Source organism: Penicillium arizonense (genome assembly GCF_001773325.1).
Source record: "Penicillium arizonense strain CBS 141311 chromosome Unknown PENARI_contig027, whole genome shotgun sequence".
NCBI classification, from domain to species: domain Eukaryota; kingdom Fungi; phylum Ascomycota; class Eurotiomycetes; order Eurotiales; family Aspergillaceae; genus Penicillium; species Penicillium arizonense.
Genome location: NW_019173304.1, coordinates 315,439 through 342,981, shown reverse-complemented (window position 1 = coordinate 342,981; position 27,543 = coordinate 315,439). Strand labels below are relative to the sequence as shown.

Here is a 27,543-nt window from a genome sequence, read left to right as displayed (position 1 = left end):
ATATCTCACTTTTTTGGTTTGAAATTCTAAATTGGAGATTGGAGCTTTTGACGCTATTTATAGATAGTACTTTAAGATATCTCATACATTTAGCCCTCTAACTCTATTGATCATACCAAATCCTGCCGTACAAATATCTACACAATGAAACTAATGTGATGTATACCAAAATTAGCGAGAAAAAATAGTGAGAGATAAGCCACAAACAATGGATTTCATTAGCGCTGTCTATACAGGCGTATATAAGAAAAGAAAGGCAGCAAGGAGTACCGTTGGCGTGAAATTCTAAACGGTCACTATATAGCAGATTTGTCGATTGGGCCCAATAGACAAAATTTCTCCTTTTGTCGTTATCTCATAGTACTTCAAACCTCGAGGCTGCGCCACTCTGGAAACTCCATCGTTTATTCGCGATTTTGTCCCGTTTGGTCTGCTGGAAATACCAGTACCCCACGCTAAAGAAGACATATGTCTCGGGGTTCTGGCGTACGAAGCACATTTGGATATGAAATGCTCCAAAGAAGTTGTAATACATTACCCAAATTTCCAGATTGCACATAGAACTAGGAGGGCAATACTTTCTGCTGATACAAATGGCATAAGCCCTTGTGGGAAAGAGTTAACCGCGGCCAGGCTCTCTTGGAGACGTCAAATGTTACTAGCTTAAGCGACAATCACAGGAAGAGTCTATAGAATCAAACAATATCCTGCTAAACAGGTACTTCATACCGTGTAGAAAGCGTCGACAAGGTTCAGACGGATGTCTGAAAACTGTTACGCATATTAGGAACACTGCCCGTCATACCTTGGACGGTGCCATTTCCTGTCTCCGAAATGTTAAAAGATCTCAAAGTGAACAGTCCATGATGTATATCACTCTACAGCTAACTAAAGCTATCAATATGGTGACTGACCAATGAAGTGACAATTCTCACTGCTAAGTCCGTGCTCCTTTGCCCAAATGTCTTATATCGCTTAACTATGCAAATGCGTATGAACCATAATATCTAAATACTATGAGTGGCTTCGGGGCATATTGCTCCGGATATTCCTCGGTTACTGCTCATGCCTCGAACTTTCCTCGGCTCGAAGACCAACGGTGTAATTCCGCCTCGCAGCTTGGACCTGTGCAATAACACTCTATCGAAGATGGAATCAGATCTCATAGGATAGGCCAAAAATGTGGCACAAAGTTTCCTATGTGTTACCCCCTCTCCTGTATTCCCGGATAACCGAAGAAACGCCATTGAAGTTGAAAATCTGGCCAATATACTGCTCAATACGAGGTGATCAGACTGCTCAAAAATGTGGTTAATCCCGCAAGCTCAGTCAAAGTATGGAACTGCGGAGACCCCAGCGCCGCTTTCCCGTTGTGGGTGTTGGGTCTGGGGGATTTCCGGCCCACTGACATCAATACACTTCCACCCGCGTCCCCACTTATTAGACGATGGCCGAATCAGTTTGGATTACATGAATCAGGCATATATCCGGCAGTAGTGGCGTTCTTGATTGCCAATACGGTCCAAGTAGTCTTGCCAAAGAGTCTCCATTATATGGGCAGTCTCAACGGCATTGGTGGCAAGCTTCCGCCAGCTAATTGCCGAGGAGACCGGCTGAGGGTGATGGAGGGATATAATAAGTACTAAGAACCCCCTAGTTGCAGTTATCGTAGAAGAATTACAGAGAAAAGGAGCCCCGTCAAATTTAATCTCCGGAACAACCTTCCATTCGGCGCCTTCTCATTGTTGCTTTGTCCATACTTGCCCTCAAGTTGGCATAATGTTCTGGCGGCTTTCAAACGTCTTTGGTGCGGACTCCGAGCCCGTCAAGACATCATCCCAGGAGACACAACGGTCGGCTAGTCAAGCCTCACAATGGGTTGTGCAAGATCGGTCTATCGATGAAGCTCGTCCACTGAGAGTAGTCGTCATTGGCGCTGGTATCTCTGGAATTCTTGCATGCATTCGATTCGCTCAAAGGATCCCGAACATCGAGCTCTGCATATATGAGAAAAACGCAGATATTGGAGGCACATGGTTCGAGAACCGATATCCGGGGTGCGCCTGTGGTGAGTGCAATAGAAATGAAGCTCCGTGCAGCTACTTGCATTGTTGGAACACCTTAACTGACAAAGCGCGTGTCATGTAGATATCCCAGCACATACATACCAAGCCACCTTCGAGCCGAATAAGGAATGGTCTACCTTTTATGCCGGAGCCCTCGAGATCCACCAGTACTGGAAGCGCGTTGCCGAGAAGTATGGATGCATGAAATATATCAAGTTAAAACAGCAGATCTCAGAAGCTGAGTGGGATGAAGAACATTCAAAGTGGAATTTGCAGGTAGTGGGATTGTCTCTAGATGCCAGTTTAGATGCTGATTTGATCTCTAGATCCAAGATGTCGATAGCTCGGCCACATATACAGATCGGTGTGATATTTTGATCCAGGCAACGGGTGCATTGAATGCCTGGAAGTGGCCCAGTATTCCCGGTCTTCATGACTTCAAGGGCAAGTTGATGCACAGTGCCACTTGGGATGAGAGCTATGATTACAAGGTATGTGACCCTTCTTATGGCACGCGGGGTCGCTAAGAACTTGCTAGGGTCAACGTGTCGCAGTCGTCGGTAATGGGTCCAGTGGTATCCAAATTGTTCCTGCACTATTGCCTGATGTACCTCACATTGACCATTACGTGCGGAGTCGAACATGGCTCTCGCCAACATTTGCACGAGAAGAAATTGACAAGCGGGGAACGGGCCTGGAGAACTGTAAGATCGACGGATAGACCGTCATAGGTTGGTTCTGACAAGATGCAGTTTCCTTTACCCCCGAAGAGATTGCAACGTTCAAGAAGGATCATCAGGCGTATCAGAAATTCCGCAAAGGTATGCATAAACTTTTGGAGACATGGTATAGGGGCAGGTAGCTAACATTTGGAATAGCCGTCGAACTCGAACTGCAGTCTATTCATGGAGCCACTCTTAATGGAAATCCGATGCAGATCGGCGCGCAAGAGATGTTCGTTCAGAATATGAAGCGGCGTCTGGCCAATAAGCCTGAGCTAGCAGACGAGCTCATCCCTGCTTTCCCGCCGGCGTGCCGTCGTCTTACCCCCGGGCCAGGGTATCTAGAAGCCCTGACAGATGATAAGGTTGACATTGTCACATCAAATATTATCAAGGTAGACGAAACCGGGATAGTGACTGCGGATGGACAACATCGACCGGTTGATATGCTCGTCTGTGCGACAGGATTTGATACCTCCTGTACTCCCCGTTTCACAATCAAAGGCCGGGGAGGTATTACTCTGTCGGAACGGTGGAAGGAAACACCCGAGAACTATCTATCAGTCGCGACCGATGGATTCCCAAATTATTTCATTTCTCTCGGCCCTAATGCGGGCTTAGGCGAGGGAAACCTTCTGGTCGTGATCGAGAAGTCAGTGGATTACTTCACCGAATGCGTGCTCAAGATGCAGAGGGACCATATTCGGGCCATGAGTGTCCGCCGAGAGGCAGTCCAGCGTTTTACCAAGTACTGCGATCAGTATTTTTCGGGCACGGTATTCAGCGGCAAGTGTCGCAGCTGGTATAAAGGGGGTACTGATGATGGTCGGGTGACAGCTCTCTGGCCAGGTACGTGCTCTTCAGCCACCTTGACTGGGCGGGGCTAACTCATTGCAGGTTCATCACTGCACTCGATCCAGGCATTCGCTCACCCCCGATGGGAGGACTTTGAATATGAGTATGTCGATGACAATGCCTCCGCTTGGCTTGGAGATGGCTGGACGGAGAACGAGAAGAACAATATGATCAACGTAGATTACCTGGACGATGAGCAGATCGACTTTCCTCTTCCAGCTGGGGTCCACTCATAGTTTGGGGGCGATAAAGCCAGGATACAGTATAAGAGTCAATGCCACTTATCAAATACTGAATGACGCTTGAAAGTGCAATAAACCACTAACTTGTAGAGAAGGAATAGGTGAACGAGAGGTGAAGAAGTGGTTGATAAGTAGGGAAGTTTGACGGGAAGCGGATATCACGGTCGTGACCATACCATACCATATTGGTAATATTTGCAAGTACCTCCTCGCACCATCTGCAGGCCCACAGGTACCTTGTCCCCAATACCATGACAATACACATACTCGACTTTTCACCTCTCCCCAGACTCCAACCTCTTGCTACCCCGGACTCTTTCCGATGTCCCATCATGAAGCCGACAGACAAGCACTTTCGCTGCAATATCTGTCAGCGAGGCTTTACCAGGATTGATCACCTCAAGCGGCACCATTTGCGCCGTATGTGCCCCGCACTGCAGTTAAGCCTACCGTACTGACCCTCAACAGATTCCGGACAGAAGCCCTACTCCTGCATTTTCTGCAATGACTCGTTCGCACGTTGGTTAGTTAGATTGTCAGGGGACGGACAGCAGGCCCACTAACCTCGGCATTCTAGTGACAATCTTCGCGACCATTACACGGATTGCGCCAGACGCGGGGACCGACAGATCCCCGAAACGGGCCAGAGGGGTAGACGGCGACATGCATGTCAATCGGTGGGTTTACAATCCGATCACACTCAACCCTATTAACTGACTCCTTTGCTTCCATAAGTGTACTTCCATGAAATTACGATGCGACGGACAAAGCCCCTGCGGATCGTGCCAAAAACGAAACCTAGCGTGCAACAATGAGCGAACTGCCGGACCGAGTCTTCCTGAGATCGAGGAGGATACAAGTGTTGCGCCGATGGGGCTGCAACAAGAAACATTTCCGATCCATGCAGGTCCACCAGTGAAACCCCAGATTTATGAAGCACCATCATCGGACCGCGGATCGATTAAGTTCCTACTCAATGGTGGCACGGACAGCTTCACGGAGAACTTTCGACTTCCACCACGCAGCGATCGGGCACGAAGCCTAAACTATCATCATCGCGTCGATATGGAAGAAGCGCAAAGGACTGGGTTTCCATACATTGAGAACGAGCGACCGGAGTATGCTTCTGGATTCGTCAATGCCGACCCTGCCATACCGCTCTCTTTTCCAGATATCTTTCTGGATTTCTTGAACGTTCCCTTCGCGGATGGGGTGAAGCCGACACATGATTCATATAGCGCTGATGGAATCAACTATGAAGGTGTCGTCCCTCCACAAGCAACTTCTGGTCTCGCTCTACAGGGTGATCAACCCCTATTCGAGCCGGAACGACCGTTTGCTACGGCATTGATACAGGCGATATTGGCACGAGCATGGCAGGCTCCACTCGATGCCAAGGCGCAAGCAGAACTCACTGCAAACTTTAACTGTTTCTTGACGACGGCACGCATTCGCAAATGCATCTTCCTCTATTTCAAATACTGGCAGCCGAGCTGTGCGTACGTTCACTCTTCGTTCGACCCGGAGACGGCTCCGTTGCCCTTATTGGCCGGAGTAGTCTTTATGGGTGCTATGTACAGCGACGAGAGGGAGTCCTATATTGCCAAAAGGGTCCTCGACTTCGTGGAGCTTTTTATATTCTCAAGTGATGTCTTCTCGGCAGAGTGCGAGGTGAGCACAGTTTTCTCAGGCAATCGGTGCCACGACGGGGAAACAAACGACTGGACCAAGTTCCAAAATTTCCTGGCCGGTGTCATTATTCTCACCGTCCAGTATTGGGCGGGAAATCGGGAAGCGCGATATCGCGCATTGGAAACCCGATTCACCGAAGTTGTTAAAGTTGCTCGTCGAATGGAGTTGACGAAGACCCGACATGATCCGGCCGATCAAGTCGCAGAACATTTATGGATTCAGAAAGAGTGCCGCATTCGGTTCGTATCCCTGCCGCCCAGGGCCACGGGGGCTACATGTACTTCCCTTACTAAAACCTCTTAGGACTATCTGCATCATCGCACTTCTCGATTCTGCCTTCTTCTTTTACCAGAACTATCCTTGTCGCATCACGCACACCGAGATGGAATGCGACTTACCCTGTCATGAACCTCTCTTTCGCTCTGAGCATCCATTTACGGCGCCAGACTTTCGCTTTTCCCGTGAACTTACCCTGCTTGGTGCTTTCCAAAGTTTGTTCCAAGGGACAACTTACGGTACAGCCCATCAGTACATGTCTCCCCAAGAGACGTCCCAAGATCAATCTCGATCGCACCAATTGAGCATCCCGGATCTCAGTGTTTTAGACATGTTTTTATTAATACATAGTATGTCATTGCATCCATCAACTCCGTTTGAGATTTCACTTGCTGACTTGTCCCTAGTGCTTTACTCTTTCATCAACACGCACATGACACTCTTAGGGCCCTTTATACGAATGGGCCATGTCAAGAAGTCTACACAGGATACCACTTTGAGCCCTCGTGACAACAGTCCGATCCCGGAAGATTCCATCCTCACAGCTATCCGGGCCGCCCTTAGTCGGTGGCACGAACACTGGGTTGTACTTACCAACCGGGTCTCGCCTGAGGAATGGGCTTTGATGGGCTTTTACAAAAACGCTTACAATTTCTGGCTGGTATCACAGATGCTGATCACTAAAAAGGATGCCGTGGATGTGGTTATGCAAATGGAAGTCAATTGTGAGGATAAGTTGGAGAAGCTGAAGGTTTTGCTGCGCGACGACCAAGACGAAGTATAGTGGTAGGTGGTTTCTTTCAAAGAAATGTATACATGATAGACATGGATGCACAGGTTGGAGGCGTTCTTTTATTGCATTTACGATGGTGGCTTATTTGGATTGGATTGGTATGGACGCAGCGTTGATATATCCTGGGGCGTTCGTGTTCTTAGGTTTCATATGGGTTTCTTTCTGACTTAGTTACTATATAATTTGAAACTACAAGGTCTGGGGCGTCAGTCAATAATATCATTTTGTATTTATGCCCGAATACTACGGCTCTTCTATAAAATCCTCATGCATATCCCAAGCTAGAAAACATAGCGATATTCTTCCCAGTATCCTCATCCACATACGCCGGTGGCTCTGCAAAAGTAACATGATCCCCATGTAACTCAGCCACTCGACCCGTCAGCGATGTATCTGCTACAAATTGAGCAACGGCATTCGTGGCCGTCGACATCGGTGTCAGAATCATGGACTTGAACAGGGCACTGTCTGGTGCGATGTTCGTTTCTGCTGCTGTCAGTACATTTCACTGTCCTCATATTTTGTGTCCAAACATACCAATAACAGCCGGTGCCAGTGCATTAATTTGGATTTTCTCCAATTCTAGAGGCTTTGCGAGGGATCTCACTAGCCCTATAACACCTGACTTTGTTGCTGCGTACATCGGCGCCATTGCAAATGGGTATAAACCGGCATTCGAGGCTGTGCAAACAATCAGCCCTTTAGATTTGGTTGCGGTGTCGGTATTGCGAGACATGTAGTGTGTCGCGAGCTTGATAGCTATTAGCGTTTGTTAGCATTAATATATTAATACCTTTGGGGTGAGGGTTTACACACAATATAAAACCCCAACAAGATTCACATTCAATGTGGACAAGTCTGGTTTACAAGGGCCCTGATTTGCGTCTCCGTGCTTCTCGGGTAGCAATGTCCCCTTTTCTGTTATACCGGCATTGGCGAATACAATATCGATCCGGCCTTGTTGGGCAAAGACCTTCTGGAATACTTCAGCTTGGCTTTCCCAGGATGAGACATCACATTGCTCGAATGAGATATTGGCAGATGTAAATTCTGCGCGAAGGTCCTCGAGCGTCTGTGCGCCAGTTGTGGGGTTGATATCGAGAATTGTTATGTGCGTATTTGGCTCTGTGATAAAGTGCTTGGTTATACCTAGGCCAATTCCCGAGGCACCGCCTAATTGCTGTATTAGTCGAGGGTTTTGGTGTTTAATGACTGTGTTATGGCTATCATGCTACTTACCGGTGACAATAATGCTTCTGCTGGGTGTCATATTGTACGAAATCAATCTTCGGGCTACAGTTTCAGGCAAAGACCTGATGACCTGTACCTTATGCAGATACTCAATACCCGAAATCCTTTGAGTTTCCCTACTTACCCCTCGCATTCCCCACATTGTGGGGAGCCGGGGGATTTCCGGCCGGCTTAATCCAGGATTACGCACTTACAAATGTACCTATGAGAGATACACTCCGAGTCCTCGTATCGAAGGGTTGATCCTTTTACTAATGATTACCAACGTCCCTCGGCCGGATTTCTTGCTTTAGTGCTGCATCAACCCCGCATGCAGGCCAAAATCGCGGAATTAGAGATCCTGCATATTCAACGCTCGGAATATGAGGAGCGGACTTGTGGATTGCATCTTTCTGTTCTTTGGAAACGCATCTCTATCTAGAGCTTGAGCTGCATCGGACTATACAAAAAGAGTAGTTTACAGTCCATTGCAGGAAACCTTGGCCTATTCTTTTCAGTAATCATCCGAATAGCTTGCTCTCGGCTGAGGAATATCATGTCCTCATGCCGAAGGCCTATTTTCGGTTCGGTCCAACTGCCGTTTATCAGGCCAAGGCTCGTAAGAAGTATGGATCAACCTTCCATTGCCATTCGCTGGCCATTGAATAAACTTATTCGCTGTTGAGTAACCCGAGGCTTTTCAATCAGGCTAATCCTGCAATATGACAGCACAATGCGTCAATCATGTCACCTCTATCTCCTGGGACTGATGACAAAATTATTGCAGAGATTAACTTAATGTAATCTCAAGGCCGCTTTGCCCAACGTGGGTTCAGACAGCTTTCTGGACACAAAAAGCCGACCACGCTTGCCACGCATCCAGCAAGTGGGCTCAACCATCGACCCGATTACATTCGGAAAAGCCCCGTGGGGAACCCCGGATTTCAAGCGGAGTCTGCATGATGGGGCAAGCCCCATCTTGGATTGCAGCTCTTTCATTCCGTGTCTGCAAGTTACTAGTCCACCCAAGAGAAAGTCTGATAAGTTATAACGACCATTGATCGTCCTTTATTTGCCATCATTTGCCTGCGCTTTGGAAAGGCGATTCAGTACTGAACTCATACACATCTTTCTTCTTTCCGCGTCTCAATCTCAGGCAAGATTGTACCTACAGAACTGTAATCTCATTCTCAAAATGCCGCTTGGCATCCTTGACGATGGCAAACTGGAGCATGTCCCCGGAACAGCTCCATTAAACGATCTCCAAGGCTCCACGAATTACCCAGGCATCCATCCCAGTCTCCTCAAACATGACCCAACTGGCCAAATTGTACTTGTGCCTCAACCCTCCGACTCGTCAAAAGACCCATACAACTGGCCTCGGAAAAAGAAAGAGTTGTTCACAATTACCTATGGGTGGAGTTGTGGTTGTGTTGGAGGTAGGACACAGGGACCATTTACTTTGTTTGCTATACGTCCAAAACTAATACTCCCACTATGTAGCCGTTGGCCCCCTTCTGGGAGCTGCATTTGTTCCCCTTGCTAAAGAATTTGATGTCCCGTTGACAACATTCGTGTCTGGTGTCCAAGGCGGAACGATTGCCGCTGTCGCAATCGGCAGTCTTCTGTTCAACTCTCTCGCCGTCAAATATGGCAAGCGACCAGTCTACCTCGGTACCACAATCGGCCTTATGGTTTCCTGTTTCTGGGCTGCTGAGGCGAAGAGCTTTCCGTCTCTTGTTGCAGCTCGGGTTGTTTGTGGTTTATGTATGGCACCAATGGAGGCATTGATTCCTGCTTCAATTGCAGACATCTGGTAAGGGTACACCCGGTATGATCTGGTGCCGCGTACCTAATGGTTTGTTAGGTTTGTGCACGAACGAGGCTTCCGAACAGCCATTTTTAACCTTGGTGTTCTGGGTGGAATCAATCTTGCTGTCCCGATTGGTGAGGGGTCTCCATGGTTCAATATTGCTTCTACATTGACTGATATGGAACCAAAAAGCTGGAGGTATTATCGAGTACGGCTCATATCGCATTGCTCTACATGCGATGGGCGGTGCGTTCGGGCTGGCGTTTATCATGATCTTTTTCTGGATGCCAGAGTCGGCATATGCAGGAAGAAATGCTTTGAATATTGACACTGGCAATGAGACTGTAAGTTCCCACGTTTTCGGGCATTGCATCTCATTAATTGGGAGTTTCAGGTTACAATCGAGGGCAAGGAGAACATTGAACAACTTGAGCACGTATCCGGACCCGACTCTACGCAAGAATCCGAGCCCAGCACCCCCTGGTCTGAAGAGCTTCTCCCCTATAGCGGCTACATAAACCCAATTTCATTTTGGAATACCCTTGTCAGGCCATTCTATCTGCTGGCTTCTCCTGCCGTACTCTGGGCAACGATTCTATTCACGATTTGTATTTCATGGCTCGTTGCCATTTCTCTCACTCTATCACAGATATTTTCTGCGCCTCCATACAACTTCTCCGTTGGGGCTGTGGGAGCAACAAACATGGCCTCCTTTGTTGCGTCCGTTCTGGGAACGATTGTGGCAGGTCGACTTATTGATGGCGTAGTTACCAGGATGTCGAAAATGAATAGGGGCATATTTGGTATGTGTTTTGCTTCCTGCGCTTTACATTGACTGAGATATTGTTAAATTAGAACCTGAGTTCCGTCTCCCTATTATGGTGACATATCTCTTATTTACGTCAACAGGCTTCTTTGCATGGGGTCAATCCGCATACGCTCAAGATCCATGGGCAGTGCCTGTTATAGTATGTCTCGGGCTGATCAACTTCGGTGTTCAGCTTGGGACTACTGGTGTTGTTACATACATCGTGGACTGCCACAGAGAAAAAGCCGGAGAAGCATTTGCTGTGATGAACTTTGTCAAGAATCTGTTCGCATTTGGGTTATCTTTCTATATCAATGACTGGCTTGGCCAACAAGGTATTAGGAACTGCTTCTTTACTATCGGTGGAATCACTATGGGTGTCACGCTTTTTACCATACCCATGTAAGTTTGACGTTCGGCCTTTTTTTGAGGATGGTGTCTACCATATGTGCTGCTGATGCTCATGATTTGGCTGCAGGTATATCTACGGGAAACGTGCTCGAAGCTGGGTCCACCGACATGGATTTGCGGATAGGTTGTGAGAGGAAACCACACTGGTATTTGTAGAAACTTGTTTGCTCTCTTAGGCAGTACACTACACCAATATATATCTCCCTTGACGAGTACATATACTATGGGGTAATTTAGACCTTAGCACGTCTTCTTGGCAATCCTATCTAACAGTAATCCAATCAAGATTATATTCATCAAAGTCTCTAAGAGGAAGTAGCACAGTTCACATCCAATAAGCTATCATCGACCTGTAAGAAGAAGATTGTCAGCAAGCTTTTATGGGCAGTTATAGATTAATGGAAAACATACATTTGTGCATGTAAACTGGTCATCCCCATCAGGGCTAGTAACATCGATGTTGGTTGCCTTGATATCCGAGCAAACCTGTAGAAAGTCAGATACTGGAATGTATAGCTGGGGATGGAAGATGCTCACATTCGGGCTCGAGCAGACAATAGTTCCCACTTTAGGGTCATATTTACCCGAGGTCACGCCATTGAAGTTGGTGAAGAGGATATCTTCGATGACGAGGCTGCTCTATATGGAGTAGTTATTTGTCAGTTACCGCAGTGTAGAAAAGGCACGATCTAGGGAATACGTACGGGGAACTCATTGCAAAGAGTGAGGTTCTTCTGGCCATAGCATTGAGTCACCTCAATCGCATAGTCGACGTTGTCGATGGTCATTCCGTCGTAGGTAATGTTCTTCACGATACCTGATCCACCGCCGCCTTGGAGATCGGTTGAGAGCGCAGAGGCAGTTCCAGGCCAGACTTTGATGCGAGCACCATCCTACGCAAGAAATTAGACATTATTGCTGATGGTGGTTTCAGAGATTGAACTTACCGATGCGTTGAACATGGAAATGTTGTAGACGAGCACATTCTGCACAATATCAACCTCGCCCTCGTATTGACCGAGAGATCCGACGGAAATGCCGTGAGAACCGTTGCAATGAAGGTTCTGAACTAGAATCTCGGTACTGTTGGGCTTGAAAGAGACGCAGTCTTCGAAATGGTTAGTCCAAGTTGGCAATGAATAGTGGGAAAGGCTGAACATACCATCTCCATTGTTAATAACAGAGTTCTGAATGACAATATTCGACGAGCGGTAAAGATCCCTAATGACAGCTATTAATAAAACCCAAGGAACTAGAATTTCCAACTTGACATACCATCCATCTGTATTCTTAGCCACATTCTTACTGCTGCTAAATCCCGTGATATCAATTCCATCAAAAAGCACATCAGTGGAATTGGCCACGAAGTGGTACCACTGAGGCGAATAGCGAAGCTTGAGAGGACCAATGGTGCCACCCTTCAATCCGATGATGCCCATCAGAATTGGACGCAAGATGAGAGCATCCTTTGCATACAGATCATACCAGACCTGACCATTTCCATCGAGGGTACCATCGCCATACATATTGACATCCTCGCCGCCGAGTTGGAAGAACGTCGTGGCGTTCTGGTAGATCTGCTTGAAAGCATTTGCTTGCCAGTAATCCGTGTCATTGGTGAATTGAACATGTCCCTGGATTTCTATTTGGCCTTCTGTCAGCCGAGGGCCATCAAATATAAGCTATGAGGGTCCGCGTGTAGTACATACCCAGATCAACATGCTTGAGGAAAGTCATGTCAAGCGCTTTTCCAATGGTATAAGTCTTGTCCGCGTCAAAAATAACCTTTCCGCCATTGTTGCATTTCTTCAATGCGGCGAGAACATTGGCAGAATCGTCCTTTCCATGTCCATGATTGGCTACATGACAGGTCTTAGTTCTGGCATTGCTAGCGGGGAGAGGCTTGAATGGGTGATTTGGGTGGCATGCATCAGTTCGAGAGTGACTGTGGTCCTTTGCATCTACTATTGAACCGAGAGAGCTGAGCACGCCAATGGCCTGTACCAAGGCATTTGTGACCTTCATATTGATGAAATGAAAGCCAGGTATAGTATGGGATAGACAAGCGTATCAATTGCGTACCAGGAGCTACCGGGGGTTGGTCCCCAAGGAATATTAATACTACCTCAAACACCAAATATTTCCTGACGTCCTCTGCCCTAACTCTACGGAAAACGCTAAACAACCCCCCTGCGGCGTTGTGGTGGGGTAACTTCGTACCGGATGCTTTAGTCCGGGGAAACAAGCAGCGAGTTGATTCTATGTGGGGAAAAAGGAGATTGAAGCTAGCATGTGTGGTCACTTGACGTCTCTTTAATGGATTAGTTGGGAATTATGGGACTGTGCATTGCGTGGATGCAGCGACTATGCAGATCTGATAGGAGGAACATTTGGCGCCATTTCCCCGATTGGGAGGAAAATCTCGGGTAAATACTGGGGACCCCAGGTCCGAGGTGGATTCTATAGGTTTAGCTTGATGCTGTTCATCTTGCAAACGAGATCATAGAATGTTTCACAGAGGAAGGGCAAATGACTACTTGGAAATGCGCAGTCTCGCAACTTCCCGCCGTTCAATCAGATTCAGAACCAATCACCTTAAAATGCTTTATATGTACAATTGGCTACAATAGAGAGACCAGGTGTCAGCCCAGAGGCAAACCAACAGTCATCCCAAGCGAGCTAGCTCGATCACAAGATGCGCCCAAAGCTTCCTTCGGCGAGCCAAGAATCTCTATAGATACCGATCTAAGTGCAATCAGGCACACCTCTCCAAACTCTCACACTGCAACACGAAATCCAGTGCATATTTAAGTGGACTTCTCAACCTTGTCGACAACCTTCTTAGCGGCACCCTCAGCCTGGTCGGCGACAGCCTTGACGGAGGCAACGGCCTCCTGCTCGAGCTCCTTGGCGGCCTCAGCGGAAGAGCCGTCTTGGCTGCGCTGCCACAGGAAGATACGGGTAACCTGAACAGCACCAACACATCCGAGGAAGAAGTTGACGGCGGCAAGCCTGTCGAGTTATGTTGGATTAGCATTTGTACCAAATGATTCCGTTGTCGGGACAAACATACAGAACGTTGCGGGGCTTGATGATCATGCACCAGCGAGTCCAGATGGCACCGGTACCCATGAGGGCGGCATTCTGGGTGAGGGAGAGCTTCTCAGCGGGACGGGCGAAGTCGGAGATACCGGCGATGACGAGGCACCACTATTCGAGATGTCAGCGACGGCGATCGATAAAGCATAGCCAAATTCTCAATGATATGAGTTATTTTCCGGAGACATAGTATCTGTGGGAGGTATTGGGAGGAAAGAGGCGGCATATCAGATAGCAAAGCGAGTCATCGTACCTTCATAACGGGAGCCCTGCGATAACAACGTTAGCATCCATTCGTAGCCCAAAACATAGACCAAAGCTTCGCTGGTGCTATCCACTTACCAGAAATGCACAGTCTTCACACCGACAGGGCTGTTCCAAATGCGCTGGAAGGTGCTCTGCTGCTCTGCGGCACCGGCTTCGGAGCTCGAGAAGCGGAAGCCCTGGGCACCCGGCCGGCGGAATGGCCCGGACGCATTGCGGAAAGCAAAGCGAGTGTTGTTGAGGAAGCGGAGGCCCACACGAGAAGACATGGTGATATGTGTGATGTGATCCGGGTTGTGAGAGGGAAGAAGGATGGACGTCCGTAATCGGTGGAAGGGGGAGTTTTCCGTCGGAGATCGCAGATGGAGGAAGTCACCACCACAACAGCCAAGAGTATAGACAGGACAGTAGACGGAAGTTCTTCAAACTTCTCCTAAGCAATTGACCGAGAGTAATTAATTATCTCTTCTTTGCTGCTGCGATGACGCTGAGAGGTTCTGCTTATGTAACCAGATACCACTAGCCCAATGCAGACTAGCGGGATACGTCTCTGCGCAGCGAATCACCGCTGTCGTGAATAATGCACCGCATCAGTTCCTCCCTCACCTCATACCCTTGACTCTCGCACTTGACAACCCACCATGTCTGGCAAGTACGTCTTCACCCAGGGCCTGAAGGAGCTCCGCTTCCTCTTCTGCCAAACCTCCGAGGCCAGCGCTGCCACAAGGTGCGTACCATCCCGACCGAAGCGAATGGCTCTCGAGTCCATTGATTGACCCCGTGCCGATAGATCTTTCCTGAACCGCGCCTACCCGACCATGAAGAAGCATAACCCCAACACTCCCATCATGATGCGCGAGGCTGCCGGCACCCAGCCTCGGGTGTTTGCTCGATACGGTATGCCAAAACCTCTACGCCTGCGTGAAGGCGATGTAGGCATTCAATTACGGAAGAATTGAGCTAATTGGACCATTTGTTCCTCACAGCCCTCGGAAAGGAGAAGCAAGAAGCCCTGTCCGGTACGTACCGTGCCCCCGCCAAAAACTGCAATGTCAGAATCGGGACTCGGATCCAGAACCAAATACTGACAAGCACCCCATAGGCCTCACGGACGCGCAGATCGAAGATCGCATCACGCAATTGGTGAAGCAGTCGTCATAGCTTTTTTTCCATACCGATTTATCTTATGCCCCGACCGCGTTCCTACCGTTTTACACCATCTTCTGTACCTATAGATGAAATCGAACCCTCACATTCAAAACAAGTCAATTCCTCCAATCCGGAGACTATCTAACATTCTATGCTATTCAATTTCTCGAACTATCGAATCACTCTCATAATGAACTAGCATTCTCAACCTCCCCAAACCGGTACTGTGCCCAGCTCATACTACCCTCAGGATAAGTCCACAGCCTCTTACCCAGATCCTCACCAGCAGCACCAGCTCCAATATGAATAGGAAGCAAATGCTCAAAAGAGGGATGAGCCTGGCGCGCATCAGGTCGTTTCAGCAACTCCGCCATAGCCTTCTGCCGCTTATCCGGCGCGGTCGTCACAGCGTCCTTGGTCGCCTCATCAAAGCTAACAGCGTATGGCATCGGCTTTGAGTTTCCAAATGTAAACCGCAGGTCGCGCAGATTGTGCACTGCCATTCCGGATACGATGATCAGGATGTTTTCCTCGCGCAGGCGGGCGACTGCTTGGCCTAGGCGGTAGTGCTGGTCTGGGTCTTCGGTGTTGAAGAGGGAGACTTGCACGAGGGGGACGTTGAGGGGGTTTGTATCTGGATCGAAGGCTGTACATTGTTCTTGTTAGTATTTCCATTGCATCCCACTCATTTGACATGCACCCTGCGTAGGGAAATGGAATACATACCACACCTGAAACCAACCCAAACACCATGATCAAGTCCACGCTTCACACCCTCCGCTTTAATGCCCGCATCCTTGAGCGAATCGAGTACTTTATCCGCGACTTCCTTGCTACCGAAATTGGGATATTTCTCCTTGTAGTAATGACTCGGGAATCCGTAGAAACTAAACCCCAGTCAGATCAGCAAACAATCCCAATAACACAATCGACATCTTGTCAGAAAATACAAGTACATACTCATATATCAAATCCGTGGTCTCGGCTGTATTAACCTGGATGGTATCCTTACCAGCCTGCCAATGCGCTGAGAAAACAACCACAGCGCGTGGCTTGACCTTGGTGGTGATTTCACGTCCGATTTCGGCTAGTTTTCGGTAGGCTGGGTGTTCGACCTCGTACATTACGTTTGGCTGGATGGGATGTTAGCACATATATGTTTCTTGGGTTTGAAGTTTGGACATGGGGTGTTGTACTCACCCCGCCATGGCTAAGGAAATAAACTGGAGTCTTCAATGAAGACATTGTATCAGATGTTGAGACCTTAGCTGTCGCCGTAGTAGTTACAGATGCCGAACTCGAACCCGGAGCTGCAGCTGCAGCTGAAGAAGAGAAGAATCGTCGTATGCCGAACAGATTGGCGGTATCACCCCAGAATAGGGGGGCAAGCACAGCAGCGAAGATAGTCAGGAGAGAGATGAGAACGAGTTTGCGTCCGCTGATTGCATTCAATGTATCTCGAGCCACTGGTGTACTTGTATTTGATTGTTGTTGGTTGGCTTCGGAAGACATATACGTCCAGCTTGTCGCACCTGTAAACCTTTTAAGGGTTTCAAATGGGTGTTATAAATGCAGAAATGAAATCGGCTGACGCCATTGGAATTTACTGGAAATGTTGCTTAGATATGTCGGAACTGCATAGAGCCGATGGCATAAGCCGTTCTGATTTCAGTGTGTCAGCGCGGAATCTACCCGCCACGGATGTACGGAATTACGGATGTGGGATATGGAGGATTTTTGGATCAATTGGTCAACAATCTATTAATGTATGCAAATTGCTGGATTTCAGCGGGATATTGGCTCCGTCGTGTCCGTTCCTGTCATGCACGTCCCATTCATAAACAAAAGTAGTAGTAGAAGAAAAAGGGGAAGAGAAAAGAAGAGAATAAGGGAAGGAGAACGAGAGGGCAAAAAGAGGAGACAAGAGCTAAACTCAGAACAAGAGTGCTTCTTGGCAGGAAGAAGAGAAAGGAAGAAAGAAAAAGAAAAGATTCATGCAGCCCAAAGCCGAAGAGAAACCCTAATCTTTGACTGGGGTAATGCACTCGAGCGCCAGTGATCATGCGGAACATACATGCATGCAAGCCATGTGAGAGTATAGTAAGGAAATGAAACAAAAAGAAAGTGGAACAACGCCATTGTATTACATGAGGATGCAATCACCGTCACTCTGCTTGTTAACAGCCGAGCGAGAGAGACGGGTCTTTTGCATCCTGCTTCCGCCCTTCTTGAGATCCTCAAGACGTTCACGAGCCTTGGGGAATCCTTGGGCTAAACAGAAAAAGAACAGTTAGTTAGAGTAAAAACAGTGAAGGGAAGAGATATCAACTTACCAGCTGCACGCCAGTACCACCGCTTTGCATCGTCCAGATTGGCAGTAGCGCCGATTCCTACCTCGGTGAAGTATCCCATCGCATACTCTGCCTTTGCGAGACCGGCGGTGGCGGCTTTGCGAGCCCATAGGTAGGCCTCGGTGTCATTTTGTGACAGGATGCCTTCGGATCCGGTGAGGTACCAGCCACTGAGAGCAAGCTCACTTTGGTGTTCGCCTTGGGCGGCGGCACGGGTGTACCAGATGATACTCGTGCGATTATCAACGGGACATCCCATGAGTCCGTATTCGTACGCATTGCCGAGACGGAACTGGGAGAACTTGTAGCCCAATTCAGCAGCTTGGTGGAAGAGCTGGCTGGCGTACTGCTCGTCGCGGACGATTATATCGTTGCCGCCAGCGTTGAGGTACATGAGAGCGAGCTCGTGAAGAGCATGTGGGTTTTCCTCGTCTGCGCGGTCTGCTGCCCGCTTGAGCCAGGAGACACCCTCCCGAGGGTTGCGGGCTTGACCGAGCAATCCCTTAAGATTGATCATACCCATTTTGTACATCGCGGGTGTGTCGCCTAGGGCAGCGGCGCGCTTGTACCATTGGACGGCTTTGAACGGGTCGCGCTTGGTACCGCCGCCTTCTTCTTGGCCAATTTCGCAACAGACTGCTACACGGTATGCAGACTGAGCGTGGCCTTGCTTCGCAGCGGAGTGGTAGAGCGAGAACGCTTCTTTAGGGTCGACTTCCAGGCCCAGAAGGCCCTCACCATAGCAATCAGCCAAAAAGAATTGTGCTTCAGAGTATCCAGCTGCAACAAGCTTCTTCACGATTTTGTGGGCATCAAGGATGTACTTCTCCTTAGCCTTGGCCTTGGTTTTCGGATCGAGGCGGCTGTTGTTTTCAACGAGAACTGTGGCTGCTTCAACCAACTTCTTGGCGAGGAGAAGCTGCGTCTTTTGGTCCGAAGGATTTCCTCGCGCCTGTTGTTGCAGCCGCTGCAGCTCTTCCTGCGTGACTGGCGTTGGGACACTTGCAGCTGGCACAATGGGCTGTGGCACAGACTGGGGAGGAGCAGCTTCGGGGGCGCTATACTGGCGAAGCGGTGCAGGTTTCGAGGCCGCATCATGACCGGGACGGAATGGGGCTGGGTGGTGAGGCAGAGCATCGGGACTTTGCTGGGGGTCTGACAGATCAGGCTGCTCTGGGGGATAGGCCGGTTGGTTCATCCGAACCGGCGCAGGGCCGCGGGAGTAATCGCCATGACCTCCGTAGCCATTGGGCCCATAACCAGGGTCTTGGTGGTCCATAGCACGAGGCTCTTCTCCCGGAATATCGAACTGAAATCCCGCATTCTCGAACTGGTTCACCTCGACCTGTCGGAGATTGGGGTGGGATTGAGAGCGCTGAGCATCTGCGCCTGGAGAGTATGAAGAGTACTCTCCACCGGGAGAAGAATTTGGACCAGGGCCGGGTCTCCGACCTGTTGGTGTGTCCAATCCCATCTCATCAATGGGTCCATGCTGCTTAGCATCTGGAATAGCATCGAAATTAGGCATATCGGGTTCGTCGCCACCACCAGACTCGTAGTAACTATCCAGGAAGTCCTTGGGCGCGTACGAAACGCGATTGGCGGGTTCCGGAGGAATCATCAATCCAGAGTCTATATCGTTGGGCGCCCGGGATCGCGGAGGTCGCATACTTCCAGCGGTATTGGGACGCATGGGAGGTTCGACAATGGGACTTGCTGGGTAATCGGATTCTTGGTAGGTCGATTGCCCCGGGTACATCGGAGCGATTGGAGGTCCCATTGGAGAACCTGGCGCAAGCGGCATCGTTGCACTTCGTCCTGGCGGATGCATCGGCGGGCCCATAGGATCGATATAAGGGCGGTCCGGTCTACCAGAGCTGGCAGCTCGCACTGGGCCCATCGGGTATCCGCCTCGGCCTCTGACAGGGGGAGGTCCGCGCGGAGGCGGTCCTCGCATATCCGGGCGTCGCCCATTAGAATTTGAAGTGTGCGGCCGGGGAGGAGGGCCTCTGCCATTGATGTCCATCGCAGCCATGCCATTCTCAATGCCTCGAGGCGGACCGCGGCGGTCTCTCGGATCTCTGGGGGGTCTTCGGTCTCGTGGGTCTCCTCTAGGATCTCCTCTTGGGTCACCTGGGGGAAAGGAAGGAAAGGGATTGTCAAAGCTAGCGCCTGGGGGTGGTCGTCCGCCAGCTGCGCGATTGTTAGTCGTAGATTTGAGAGACCTTATATCTGATTTACGTACGGGTTCTTGATCGTTGTTGTGGTGGTGGTCTTCCTCCGGGACCAGGAGGGTAGCCTCGCCGGTCATCGGGGCCGGGTGGTCGTCCGTATCCAGGGCCTGGAGGGCCTGGTGGGCGCATCGACCGTGGCTGTGACTGCGGGGGTGCATATGGTCGCGAAGCCGAAGAATTAGACCGGTAACTATACGCTGCATCGTCGTAGCCTGGATCCGCGTTGTGATAGTCCGTACTGCTCATGCCGCCATCACCATAGCCTGCATAGGGGCCATCTTGCGAGTATCCCCCCGGCAATGCCACCGAGGGCGGAGGGGCGTTGTTATATTGTCGCAGAGGCGGCGGCCTCTGCGCGGGAGATTGCTGAGGGTATGACATGGCGCCAAGGGACCGAAGAGCGTACTATACAAGGTGTCGAGATTCAAGTGGTCTCCGAGGGGCGCGGTGTGAATCTTCCCAGGCGATCGCATGCAAGGAGGGGTTTACTGCAACTTCCGGTTAGCCTGTCCATGTCACGATATTCAAAGCCAGTTAGGCAGTGTCCACATAACGGCGCATTGTTCATACCCAGATCACAATGCCACTCAGCACGTGCGCTCGCGATTTGAGCACCTGAGAGAGTCAGAGGCCACAGTAGGGCGGACTGAAGGGATATCAAAAGAGACCAATACGAATACGTTAGGAGGGCAGAACGGTTTAGGGGCGGTGGCAGGTGACTTTAAATCAAAAAACCAAGTGACCCACTCCCTGCCGGTATTTCAATCTTCAAATCTCTTCAGCCGTTATCCATACCTTAATGCTCTTTGGTGTTCTATATATTTTTTGGGACTTCTGATGGTTTTGCTCACACCATTAATATGCCATTTAATATGAAGATTTATATGCACTCTACATCATCGTAATGTCAGGGCCATATATTAGATAGCCGTCAGTGCCTGACGATCGGGGGACCTGCAGACTTTGTCTTCCCGTCACGTTCTACCTGTATTTCGGAGTTTGCATTGCAGGGAGTATGGAACTCGGAGATTTGACTGGATACTGGGCCCTTGAAATGCAAACCCACTTGCAGGGGACTGTGACAACATCTGGTCCACTGTTCCCTAGGGCAAATGGGGCATCTGAAACGAAATTACCATGCTGATCCAACCAAAATGAGATCCAGTTCCCACCAGGGCAAGGCTGGCGCATTGTCGGATATTCGGATGATTCAAATGATTCAAATGTGTTTATAGAAGTTCCCATGGTAGATATAAGAATAGAGACAAGGTCCACGTTGTCTCGGACAATTAACGAACATGTTGCAAGTTCAACGTCACTTGAATGTGGGGAGAAAGGAACACCTGCTCAAAAGGGACTAGCGTTGTATATGCGCCACACTAGCCTGAACTAGCCTCAACTGCGCCACGGTGCTCGGGAACAAATGAGATCCGCGATGATGTTGATGATCTCGGCATCTCACGACTTTCAATCCGAATTCCGGTACCTATCTCGGAACAGGCAACCAACTATCGCGCTTCCAGTTACCCACAATGTCTCGCGCTGTGTTATGGACCAAGGTTGTCGCCGGGTCAGTGATGCCCTGCACCGTCACAGAAACTTGCGCTAACATCCGCCTCTCAATGCAGTGGCCTGCTCATGGTTGTCGGAGGCCCCGCTTTCGTTGAATACATCCGACCCTCCGATGAAGAACTTAGGAAGCGATACAATCCGGATCTGCAGAAGCGCAGTGCCGAACAGGGGGAGCGCCGCGCCCAGGAATTCGACGACTACGTGAACAAGCTGAAGCACTGGTCCAAGTCGGATAAGTCCAGTATGTGACCCTCTCCTCGGTGGTAGCGGCATGCCTCTAAAGAAGTCCCGACTAATGACATATCTTTAATTCTAGTCTGGTACGCTGCACAGGAAGAACTCGACAACAAGCGGGCAGCGATCGAGGCTCAACGCGCACAGGCAAAGGAGGAAACGAGGACACAACGGGAGGAGATGCGCAAGGAGATGCTGGGTGAAAAATGATCGCGAGTCCATTGCGGCTCTGCCTGTCTCAATGACGCTGTAATCTTGATCCTTCTCTGATACCAACCCTCCGCCACTCCTGCCGTTGATCCGATTGCTCCGCGGCTGTCTTTCTGCTTTGTTTGTGGCGATAGTTCGAACCTCCCACGCTATCCGGTACACAGCCTTGGATAGGTCTGCTGTATGTCATGATCTTATTGGGTGTATGATAAGTTTTTGCCTCTTCCCTCATCTTTGCATCTTCCTCGTAATGGGGCCATATCTGTACAATTACCGACGTTTGAGCTGTGTCTCTTAAATATCTTATAATCGAAAAGCGAACCTGGCTCTATCAATCTATTCACATATTCACATATTCAATCTGGATCTGTCCTGGGACTAAGCCCCAAATTACTGCTTTTATATCATTCAGGATTCCTCTCATCACCCGCAGCCTGCACAGCAACCCTCACAACCTCCTCCGGCATCGAAACCCAGGGACTATGATGAGTATCAAACTCCTCAACCCTAACAACACCACCCTCCCCCCGAACCCTCTCCAACATAATATCCTGCGCGGCAACAGGAACCGCAAAATCCCCAAGCGTCTTCACAAAAGTAACAGGAACCCTCCTCCAAGCATCACCCGTAGCACCCTCCCTCAAAGCCTTGACGGGAAATCTCACAAGCGTCGAAACGACCTCCTCAACAAACACACTCTCCTCAAGTCCACTAAAAAACAACATTCCAGGATCAAGCGGGAAGAAAGTTCCATCCTCGTCCTCGTCAACGAGCTGCGCCCACATCTTGTCAGCGCCTGTTTCTTCCACAATACTCCACATTGTAGCTCCGGGCATGAGCATATATGCGCATAGATATAGTAGGTGGATTACGCCGCCTGGTTGGCCGGCCGCTTTGCGGGTGGGGAGGTCTAGCTCTTGGACTGCGGATATGCCGACTAGACCGCCGTACGAGTGCATTATCATTATCACGCGCTTGTTGGCTTCGACTAGATCTTGGATCACACTACGGACGTGGCGGACGTCTTCTGGGAGTGTCGCTGTTGGGGGTCGGGTGCCATTGCAGCTTGGGAGGTGTGGGGTGTGCACTGTGAAGCCTGCTTTTTTTAGGTCGGTTGTGTAGCTTGTGTAGTTTGTTGGTGTATGCCAGGCGCCGTGGATGAGGACGATTTCTGGGAGGGGTGCCATAGTACAGTTTGTCGTTGAGGTTTGGGTGTGAGTTGAAGTCTGGTTATTGACATGGTTTATAAACAATGGGCCAATTTGGGGCTGCTTATGCTTCAATCTAACTTAGGTAAACAAATCACGTCAGACAGCATAAGTTGCCCAGGCCCCCAAGATGTCAGTTGATGAGGCTGTGAATCATTTCCCCGCTTTCAGGTCTGTGTGAACAATGAGCCTCAATTGCTACTGTTCAATTGTATCATTACCGGCGAGAAAGAAGAAGGATAAGGCATTCACTACGTCAAAAACTGAGACTAAGCATATCGAGAACCGGGACTCTAATCTGGACTGGCTATCTGAGGCTTACCCTCTACGACATTCCTTCCCAATGTACCTGTCCGCCGTATAACGATGTACTAAGTTGCCTTCCAAGGTCATCGGCAAACAACATTACAGGATCGCCCTGTCTCACCTCTCTGAGCAATCTAGGTTCAATGCTGAACTCTATCACAAGCACACCTCTATGCTTTCTCTGTACCAACGCATGGTCCAGTGGGGGGCCGGGTACGGTTATGTTGATTAATCGGTGCAATTTGCGATATCGCAGTATCCTTTCTATTAATTTCTTCCATGAGTTGAGAGATGCTGTAAAAGAGGAAGAAAAATGATGGATCCGCTACGTTGAGAACTAAGTAAGAAGTAGGTCGACTATTTAAGGCTTCAAGTTCAAGACATCACTCTTCCAGTGCATGCCATGACAAACAAATATCTTTTTGGTTGCATTTTTCTAATTACACGCTTTTTCTGAACGTAAGCAACATGTGGCAAGATTCGTCGCTTCTGCTTGTCGCCAACAATCTAAGATATATGTACTCAATACAAGCTATACCATGCAAACGACCAAGACTCGTGACAAAAACGAACTGAATATATGTACAAACGGCATGCTTCAAGCACAATCTAATCATCGAATAAAATTTTAACAACTGGCTATGACCATATGATTATAAAAGCAGCACCCCCAAGAGGCAGCAAAACAGCCAACGCAGCAACAATACCAGCACCAGCTTTATCAGCAGTCGTAATCTCCCTCGTCCGAATATCCTCCCTCCCTCCAGATCCAGACCCAGATCCCTTCTCTCCGCCAGAGTTGCCTTTACTAGTCCCGCCAGTCTTACCTGTCACAGGCGCCTTGACAGTATGCACCAAATTCGCCTTGAAGATCTCCAGTGCAGCCATCTGCTCACCGATCCCAGTAGAACCATCATACTTGGTATGTTCAGTCCATCTCAGCCCACAAGCGTTATCAGGTCCATTGCATTGCTCCGCCGCAGCCTTGGAAGATTCTTGGATCTTGTACCACAATGTTTCATTGGTGAATGGGGCCAGTGGGATAGTTGCAGCCATGAAACGCGCCAGATAGGACTTGAAAGACCTCGAGTTTAGATCACATTGGCCTCTTTCGCATGGTTCGACCATTATGCCCTTGCCATTTGGGAAAAAGGTTGACAGTCCTTTGACTATGCCTTCTATGCGCGTTTTCCAGATTTCCGAGCCGTTGGTCTGGGAGTATCCAGTAAGCAGGAAAATCTCCTGTAAGTACCACGGGGACCAACTCACAATATTATACATGTTCGCAGCCCCATGCAGATAAACCGCAGGCAGATACGCGTGTTGCAGGGAATTAATCTCAGAACAATTCCCAGCACTATCCGCACCATCATGAATAAGATAATCCTCACTAATCAACCCCAAAGCCTCACTCCAATCCCAAACTTTGTCCGCCCATTCAACGAGCGTCTCATTCCCGGTATACCGCGCCAACCGCGCAGCAACATTAAAGAACCCACCATTCGAAATCGTATTCTTATACGAATACCCACCATTATACTCAAAAGCCTGCCAATGCAATCCACCCCCACAGGTAGCCGTGTCCCAACGCGTAGCCTGCGAATTGAAGGTATTCTCTGCGAGTTCCAGCCACTGCGGTTGATCAGCGGGTGGATCGGGATATTTCAGTTCGGCGGCGGACATGGCGGCGAAGCCCCAGAATATTTGATCGTCGTTTCCAAGGGAGAGGGTTTGGTTTTGGGGCATGAAATTGTTTTCGTCGCCTACTTGCCAGAGAAGGGCTTGGGTTGTTATTTCGTTCCATTTTGCGTCGCCGGTGTAGTACCAGTATTCCACCATTGCGCCGAACATTGCGCCTGCTTCCCACCAGTAGTAGGGGTCTGGGATGTTGCCTGGTACGTCGCCTGGTTGGTTGCCCGTGTAGTATTTCAGCATGCCGGCTGCGGCGGTTTTGGCGGCGGCTTTTATGGAGTCTTGGTTTGGTGGTGGAGTTAGATGCTGGATATAGTTGGATGTGTAATTTGGTAGGAGCGTTGTGGTTTGATATACCTTCATCATTTAAGTCGAGGTTGATTGACGCCTGCGTCACTTGTGGCCCCAGTGTGGAAATGAGAAAGAATAAAGAGCCGCATGGTAGATATCTCATGGCGATAGCCAATATTGAAATATGCGACTATTGAAATATGCGAAAATTGAGCTCATAAATAACCGAGTAGATGCAAACTGATTCAAGTGCGAACGAGATCTTAAAATGAAATTGATTGCAAAAGATGAGCTGCAAAACGCCGAGAGCCAAGGAGGAGGAATGGGGCCAGAGGGGTTCTTGGAAGCTGGGCAGTGTTCATGCGTAATGAAATGAACAGGGTTCTCCCAATCGGGCAAAATACGGGGGGAAGCGTGGACTAATAAAAGACTCGCGGATCCTGTTTGGGGCCGAGAACTGGGGTCATGTCTGCTGTCAGATTACACATGTAAATGAGTGGTCGAGTTGGCCAGCTTGAGCCAAAAAGGTCGACAGAAGGATGAAACGGGGTGCTCTCTAGCCTGATCTCAGATTTGGCATTTATTTTTGCCTAGGTGAGTGTAGCCCGTGAGGTGTACATGTAGTTGCATACTGTATGTAAATCGGAAGAGACCAGCCTTGTGAGCGGTCCGGAAGCTTTGGGGCTCCAGGAACACCCGAAATTGCCGCGGCGGGTCCACGATTGGACATTGCTATCGAATCGAAGAAGGAATTGGTCCTAGATTTGGTGTTTTCGGTTGGGAGACTGCCATAAGAAAATGCATGATTTTGTATATATTATTTTCGAACGGTAAGAAATAATCTCCATGAACTTATGCTGGAGGATATACTATCGCAAGTCTTGCTGTATATAGACAGTAGGATTTAAAGTAGTCGTTGGTCTTAGCGAATAGAAATGGCTAGCACCGAGGCTGTGGTGTTATTGGAATCCTAGGAGACGATACATGAAGGGGCCATGTTCATTGATTGATCTGTCCCCGCTTGGAGGGATCGGCAGATGGGTTACTGTAAAGATAACTTGGGTCATCGGGGCTGTAAGCTGGCAGGTGAAAATTGTACTTTATATAACAATGAGACGGTGAGTGAGAAATCTAAAACTGCCCCCTTACTGCCACCTTCGTCTCTAGTTGGCCATTGCCATGCGTAGACCGCGGCACGATCCTCAGGAGTCCACGGTTAACCTAACCTTAGACCTAGGTGGTGAACCCCTAAACCTCGCAAGGTTAACCTTGTGGTTATAGAGGTTTATTAAACAGTACAAATAGATATTTGCCTTACATTTATATATTAAGAAAATCACTTTTAGTAGAAGGATTGGAGTATTAAGAATCCTATTGCTATTTAAAATCTATATATAGGTTAAATTATCCTATTCTAGTTTAAATACTTTTAGTAATTTTGTTAGCTTCCTAATCCTCTAGCTAACATATATATGTTGAAAACAGATAGCATCGAGTAGCTTTACTGTAGCAATCTATGAGTGTGTGGCTCAGCGTCTTGAATAACGTCACGAATAAGCTCGAGCTGCTATGGTTCCATTTTGGCGCCATTTCTGTTCCCCCCTAGCTGCAGAAAGGAATGCGGTGGAAGGTAGCCGCATGAGTTTTACAATATCTCCGGTTGGGCCAAGAGCTTGCACTATAACCCGTGTTACGTGCCCTGCGCTCCTTTTACCCAAGCGACTCTCGCCAATCACACGTGATGTCTCATATTGCCCCGCTGCTGTCCCAGCACAGGGCTAGGCTTTTGCGGCCGGCGATGGGGGGGTCTACAGTATTTTGTTTACCACAGTATGTAGTTTCTTCGAGCTATGGTGTACAACCTATCAATCTCTGCTACTGTCTTTTTGGAATCTCCTTGATCTTATTATCTGACGAACAACTTGTTTTCTTGACTGGACAAGATCGTAAACATCCTTGTCCCGCTAAGATCCTGTGTGAACGGATGTTATTTGGCCGTCCTGCGGCGTAAACAGTACAAATCGA

The 27,543-nt window shown here is 49.0% G+C and overlaps 11 protein-coding genes across 11 annotated transcripts; 5 read left to right on the top strand and 6 right to left on the bottom strand.

The window, feature by feature from the left end:
* Positions 1-1,779: 1,779 nt before the first annotated feature.
* Positions 1,780-3,879, top strand: PENARI_c027G00487 (flavin-containing monooxygenase; the record flags this gene model as incomplete). Its single annotated transcript, XM_022636024.1, has 7 exons — positions 1,780-2,068; positions 2,149-2,342; positions 2,393-2,557; positions 2,605-2,770; positions 2,819-2,887; positions 2,945-3,637; positions 3,686-3,879. 7 exons carry the CDS (start codon positions 1,780-1,782, stop codon positions 3,877-3,879), a joined length of 1,770 nt encoding a protein of 589 aa, XP_022484108.1.
* A 338-nt stretch (positions 3,880-4,217) lies between these two features.
* Positions 4,218-6,637, top strand: PENARI_c027G12549 (uncharacterized protein; the record flags this gene model as incomplete). The annotated part of the gene is made up of 6 exons (XM_022636148.1): positions 4,218-4,305; positions 4,354-4,408; positions 4,463-4,562; positions 4,621-5,816; positions 5,881-6,203; positions 6,261-6,637. 6 exons carry the CDS (start codon positions 4,218-4,220, stop codon positions 6,635-6,637), a joined length of 2,139 nt encoding a protein of 712 aa, XP_022484100.1.
* A 274-nt stretch (positions 6,638-6,911) lies between these two features.
* Positions 6,912-7,916, bottom strand: PENARI_c027G03346 (putative short chain dehydrogenase/reductase; the record flags this gene model as incomplete). The annotated part of the gene is made up of 4 exons (XM_022636058.1): positions 6,912-7,132; positions 7,184-7,405; positions 7,463-7,819; positions 7,886-7,916. The coding sequence occupies 4 exons, from the start codon at positions 7,914-7,916 to the stop codon at positions 6,912-6,914; spliced, it is 831 nt and encodes a 276-aa protein (XP_022484045.1).
* Positions 7,917-9,071: 1,155 nt separating this feature from the next.
* On the top strand, positions 9,072-11,039 carry PENARI_c027G01989 (uncharacterized protein; the record flags this gene model as incomplete). The annotated part of the gene is made up of 7 exons (XM_022636044.1): positions 9,072-9,315; positions 9,380-9,692; positions 9,744-9,823; positions 9,882-10,033; positions 10,084-10,492; positions 10,545-10,899; positions 10,976-11,039. The coding sequence occupies 7 exons, from the start codon at positions 9,072-9,074 to the stop codon at positions 11,037-11,039; spliced, it is 1,617 nt and encodes a 538-aa protein (XP_022484114.1).
* A 174-nt stretch (positions 11,040-11,213) lies between these two features.
* PENARI_c027G10331 (putative extracellular exo-polygalacturonase) lies at positions 11,214-12,933 on the bottom strand (the record flags this gene model as incomplete). The annotated part of the gene is made up of 8 exons (XM_022636124.1): positions 11,214-11,258; positions 11,320-11,394; positions 11,446-11,547; positions 11,613-11,801; positions 11,856-12,016; positions 12,071-12,129; positions 12,184-12,550; positions 12,618-12,933. 8 exons carry the CDS (start codon positions 12,931-12,933, stop codon positions 11,214-11,216), a joined length of 1,314 nt encoding a protein of 437 aa, XP_022484060.1.
* A 782-nt stretch (positions 12,934-13,715) lies between these two features.
* PENARI_c027G05160 (mitochondrial pyruvate carrier family protein) lies at positions 13,716-14,540 on the bottom strand (the record flags this gene model as incomplete). Its single annotated transcript, XM_022636074.1, has 4 exons — positions 13,716-13,920; positions 13,982-14,118; positions 14,261-14,276; positions 14,350-14,540. The coding sequence occupies 4 exons, from the start codon at positions 14,538-14,540 to the stop codon at positions 13,716-13,718; spliced, it is 549 nt and encodes a 182-aa protein (XP_022484073.1).
* A 372-nt stretch (positions 14,541-14,912) lies between these two features.
* PENARI_c027G12185 (L51/S25/CI-B8 domain-containing protein) lies at positions 14,913-15,432 on the top strand (the record flags this gene model as incomplete). The annotated part of the gene is made up of 4 exons (XM_022636145.1): positions 14,913-14,998; positions 15,062-15,168; positions 15,258-15,290; positions 15,374-15,432. The coding sequence occupies 4 exons, from the start codon at positions 14,913-14,915 to the stop codon at positions 15,430-15,432; spliced, it is 285 nt and encodes a 94-aa protein (XP_022484067.1).
* A 173-nt stretch (positions 15,433-15,605) lies between these two features.
* PENARI_c027G09064 (uncharacterized protein) lies at positions 15,606-20,386 on the bottom strand (the record flags this gene model as incomplete). The annotated part of the gene is made up of 9 exons (XM_022636109.1): positions 15,606-16,066; positions 16,147-16,307; positions 16,381-16,553; positions 16,621-16,952; positions 17,584-17,691; positions 17,754-19,639; positions 19,696-19,964; positions 20,017-20,143; positions 20,202-20,386. 9 exons carry the CDS (start codon positions 20,384-20,386, stop codon positions 15,606-15,608), a joined length of 3,702 nt encoding a protein of 1,233 aa, XP_022484037.1.
* A 1,151-nt stretch (positions 20,387-21,537) lies between these two features.
* Positions 21,538-22,021, top strand: PENARI_c027G03259 (uncharacterized protein; the record flags this gene model as incomplete). The annotated part of the gene is made up of 3 exons (XM_022636056.1): positions 21,538-21,575; positions 21,634-21,818; positions 21,894-22,021. The coding sequence occupies 3 exons, from the start codon at positions 21,538-21,540 to the stop codon at positions 22,019-22,021; spliced, it is 351 nt and encodes a 116-aa protein (XP_022484004.1).
* Positions 22,022-22,425: 404 nt separating this feature from the next.
* On the bottom strand, positions 22,426-23,208 carry PENARI_c027G00300 (alpha/beta hydrolase; the record flags this gene model as incomplete). Its single annotated transcript, XM_022636022.1, has 1 exon — positions 22,426-23,208. One exon carries the CDS (start codon positions 23,206-23,208, stop codon positions 22,426-22,428), a length of 783 nt encoding a protein of 260 aa, XP_022484043.1.
* A 966-nt stretch (positions 23,209-24,174) lies between these two features.
* PENARI_c027G01985 (glycoside hydrolase family 76 protein) lies at positions 24,175-25,590 on the bottom strand (the record flags this gene model as incomplete). Its single annotated transcript, XM_022636043.1, has 1 exon — positions 24,175-25,590. The coding sequence occupies one exon, from the start codon at positions 25,588-25,590 to the stop codon at positions 24,175-24,177; it is 1,416 nt and encodes a 471-aa protein (XP_022484113.1).
* Between the last annotated feature and the right edge of the window lie 1,953 nt (positions 25,591-27,543).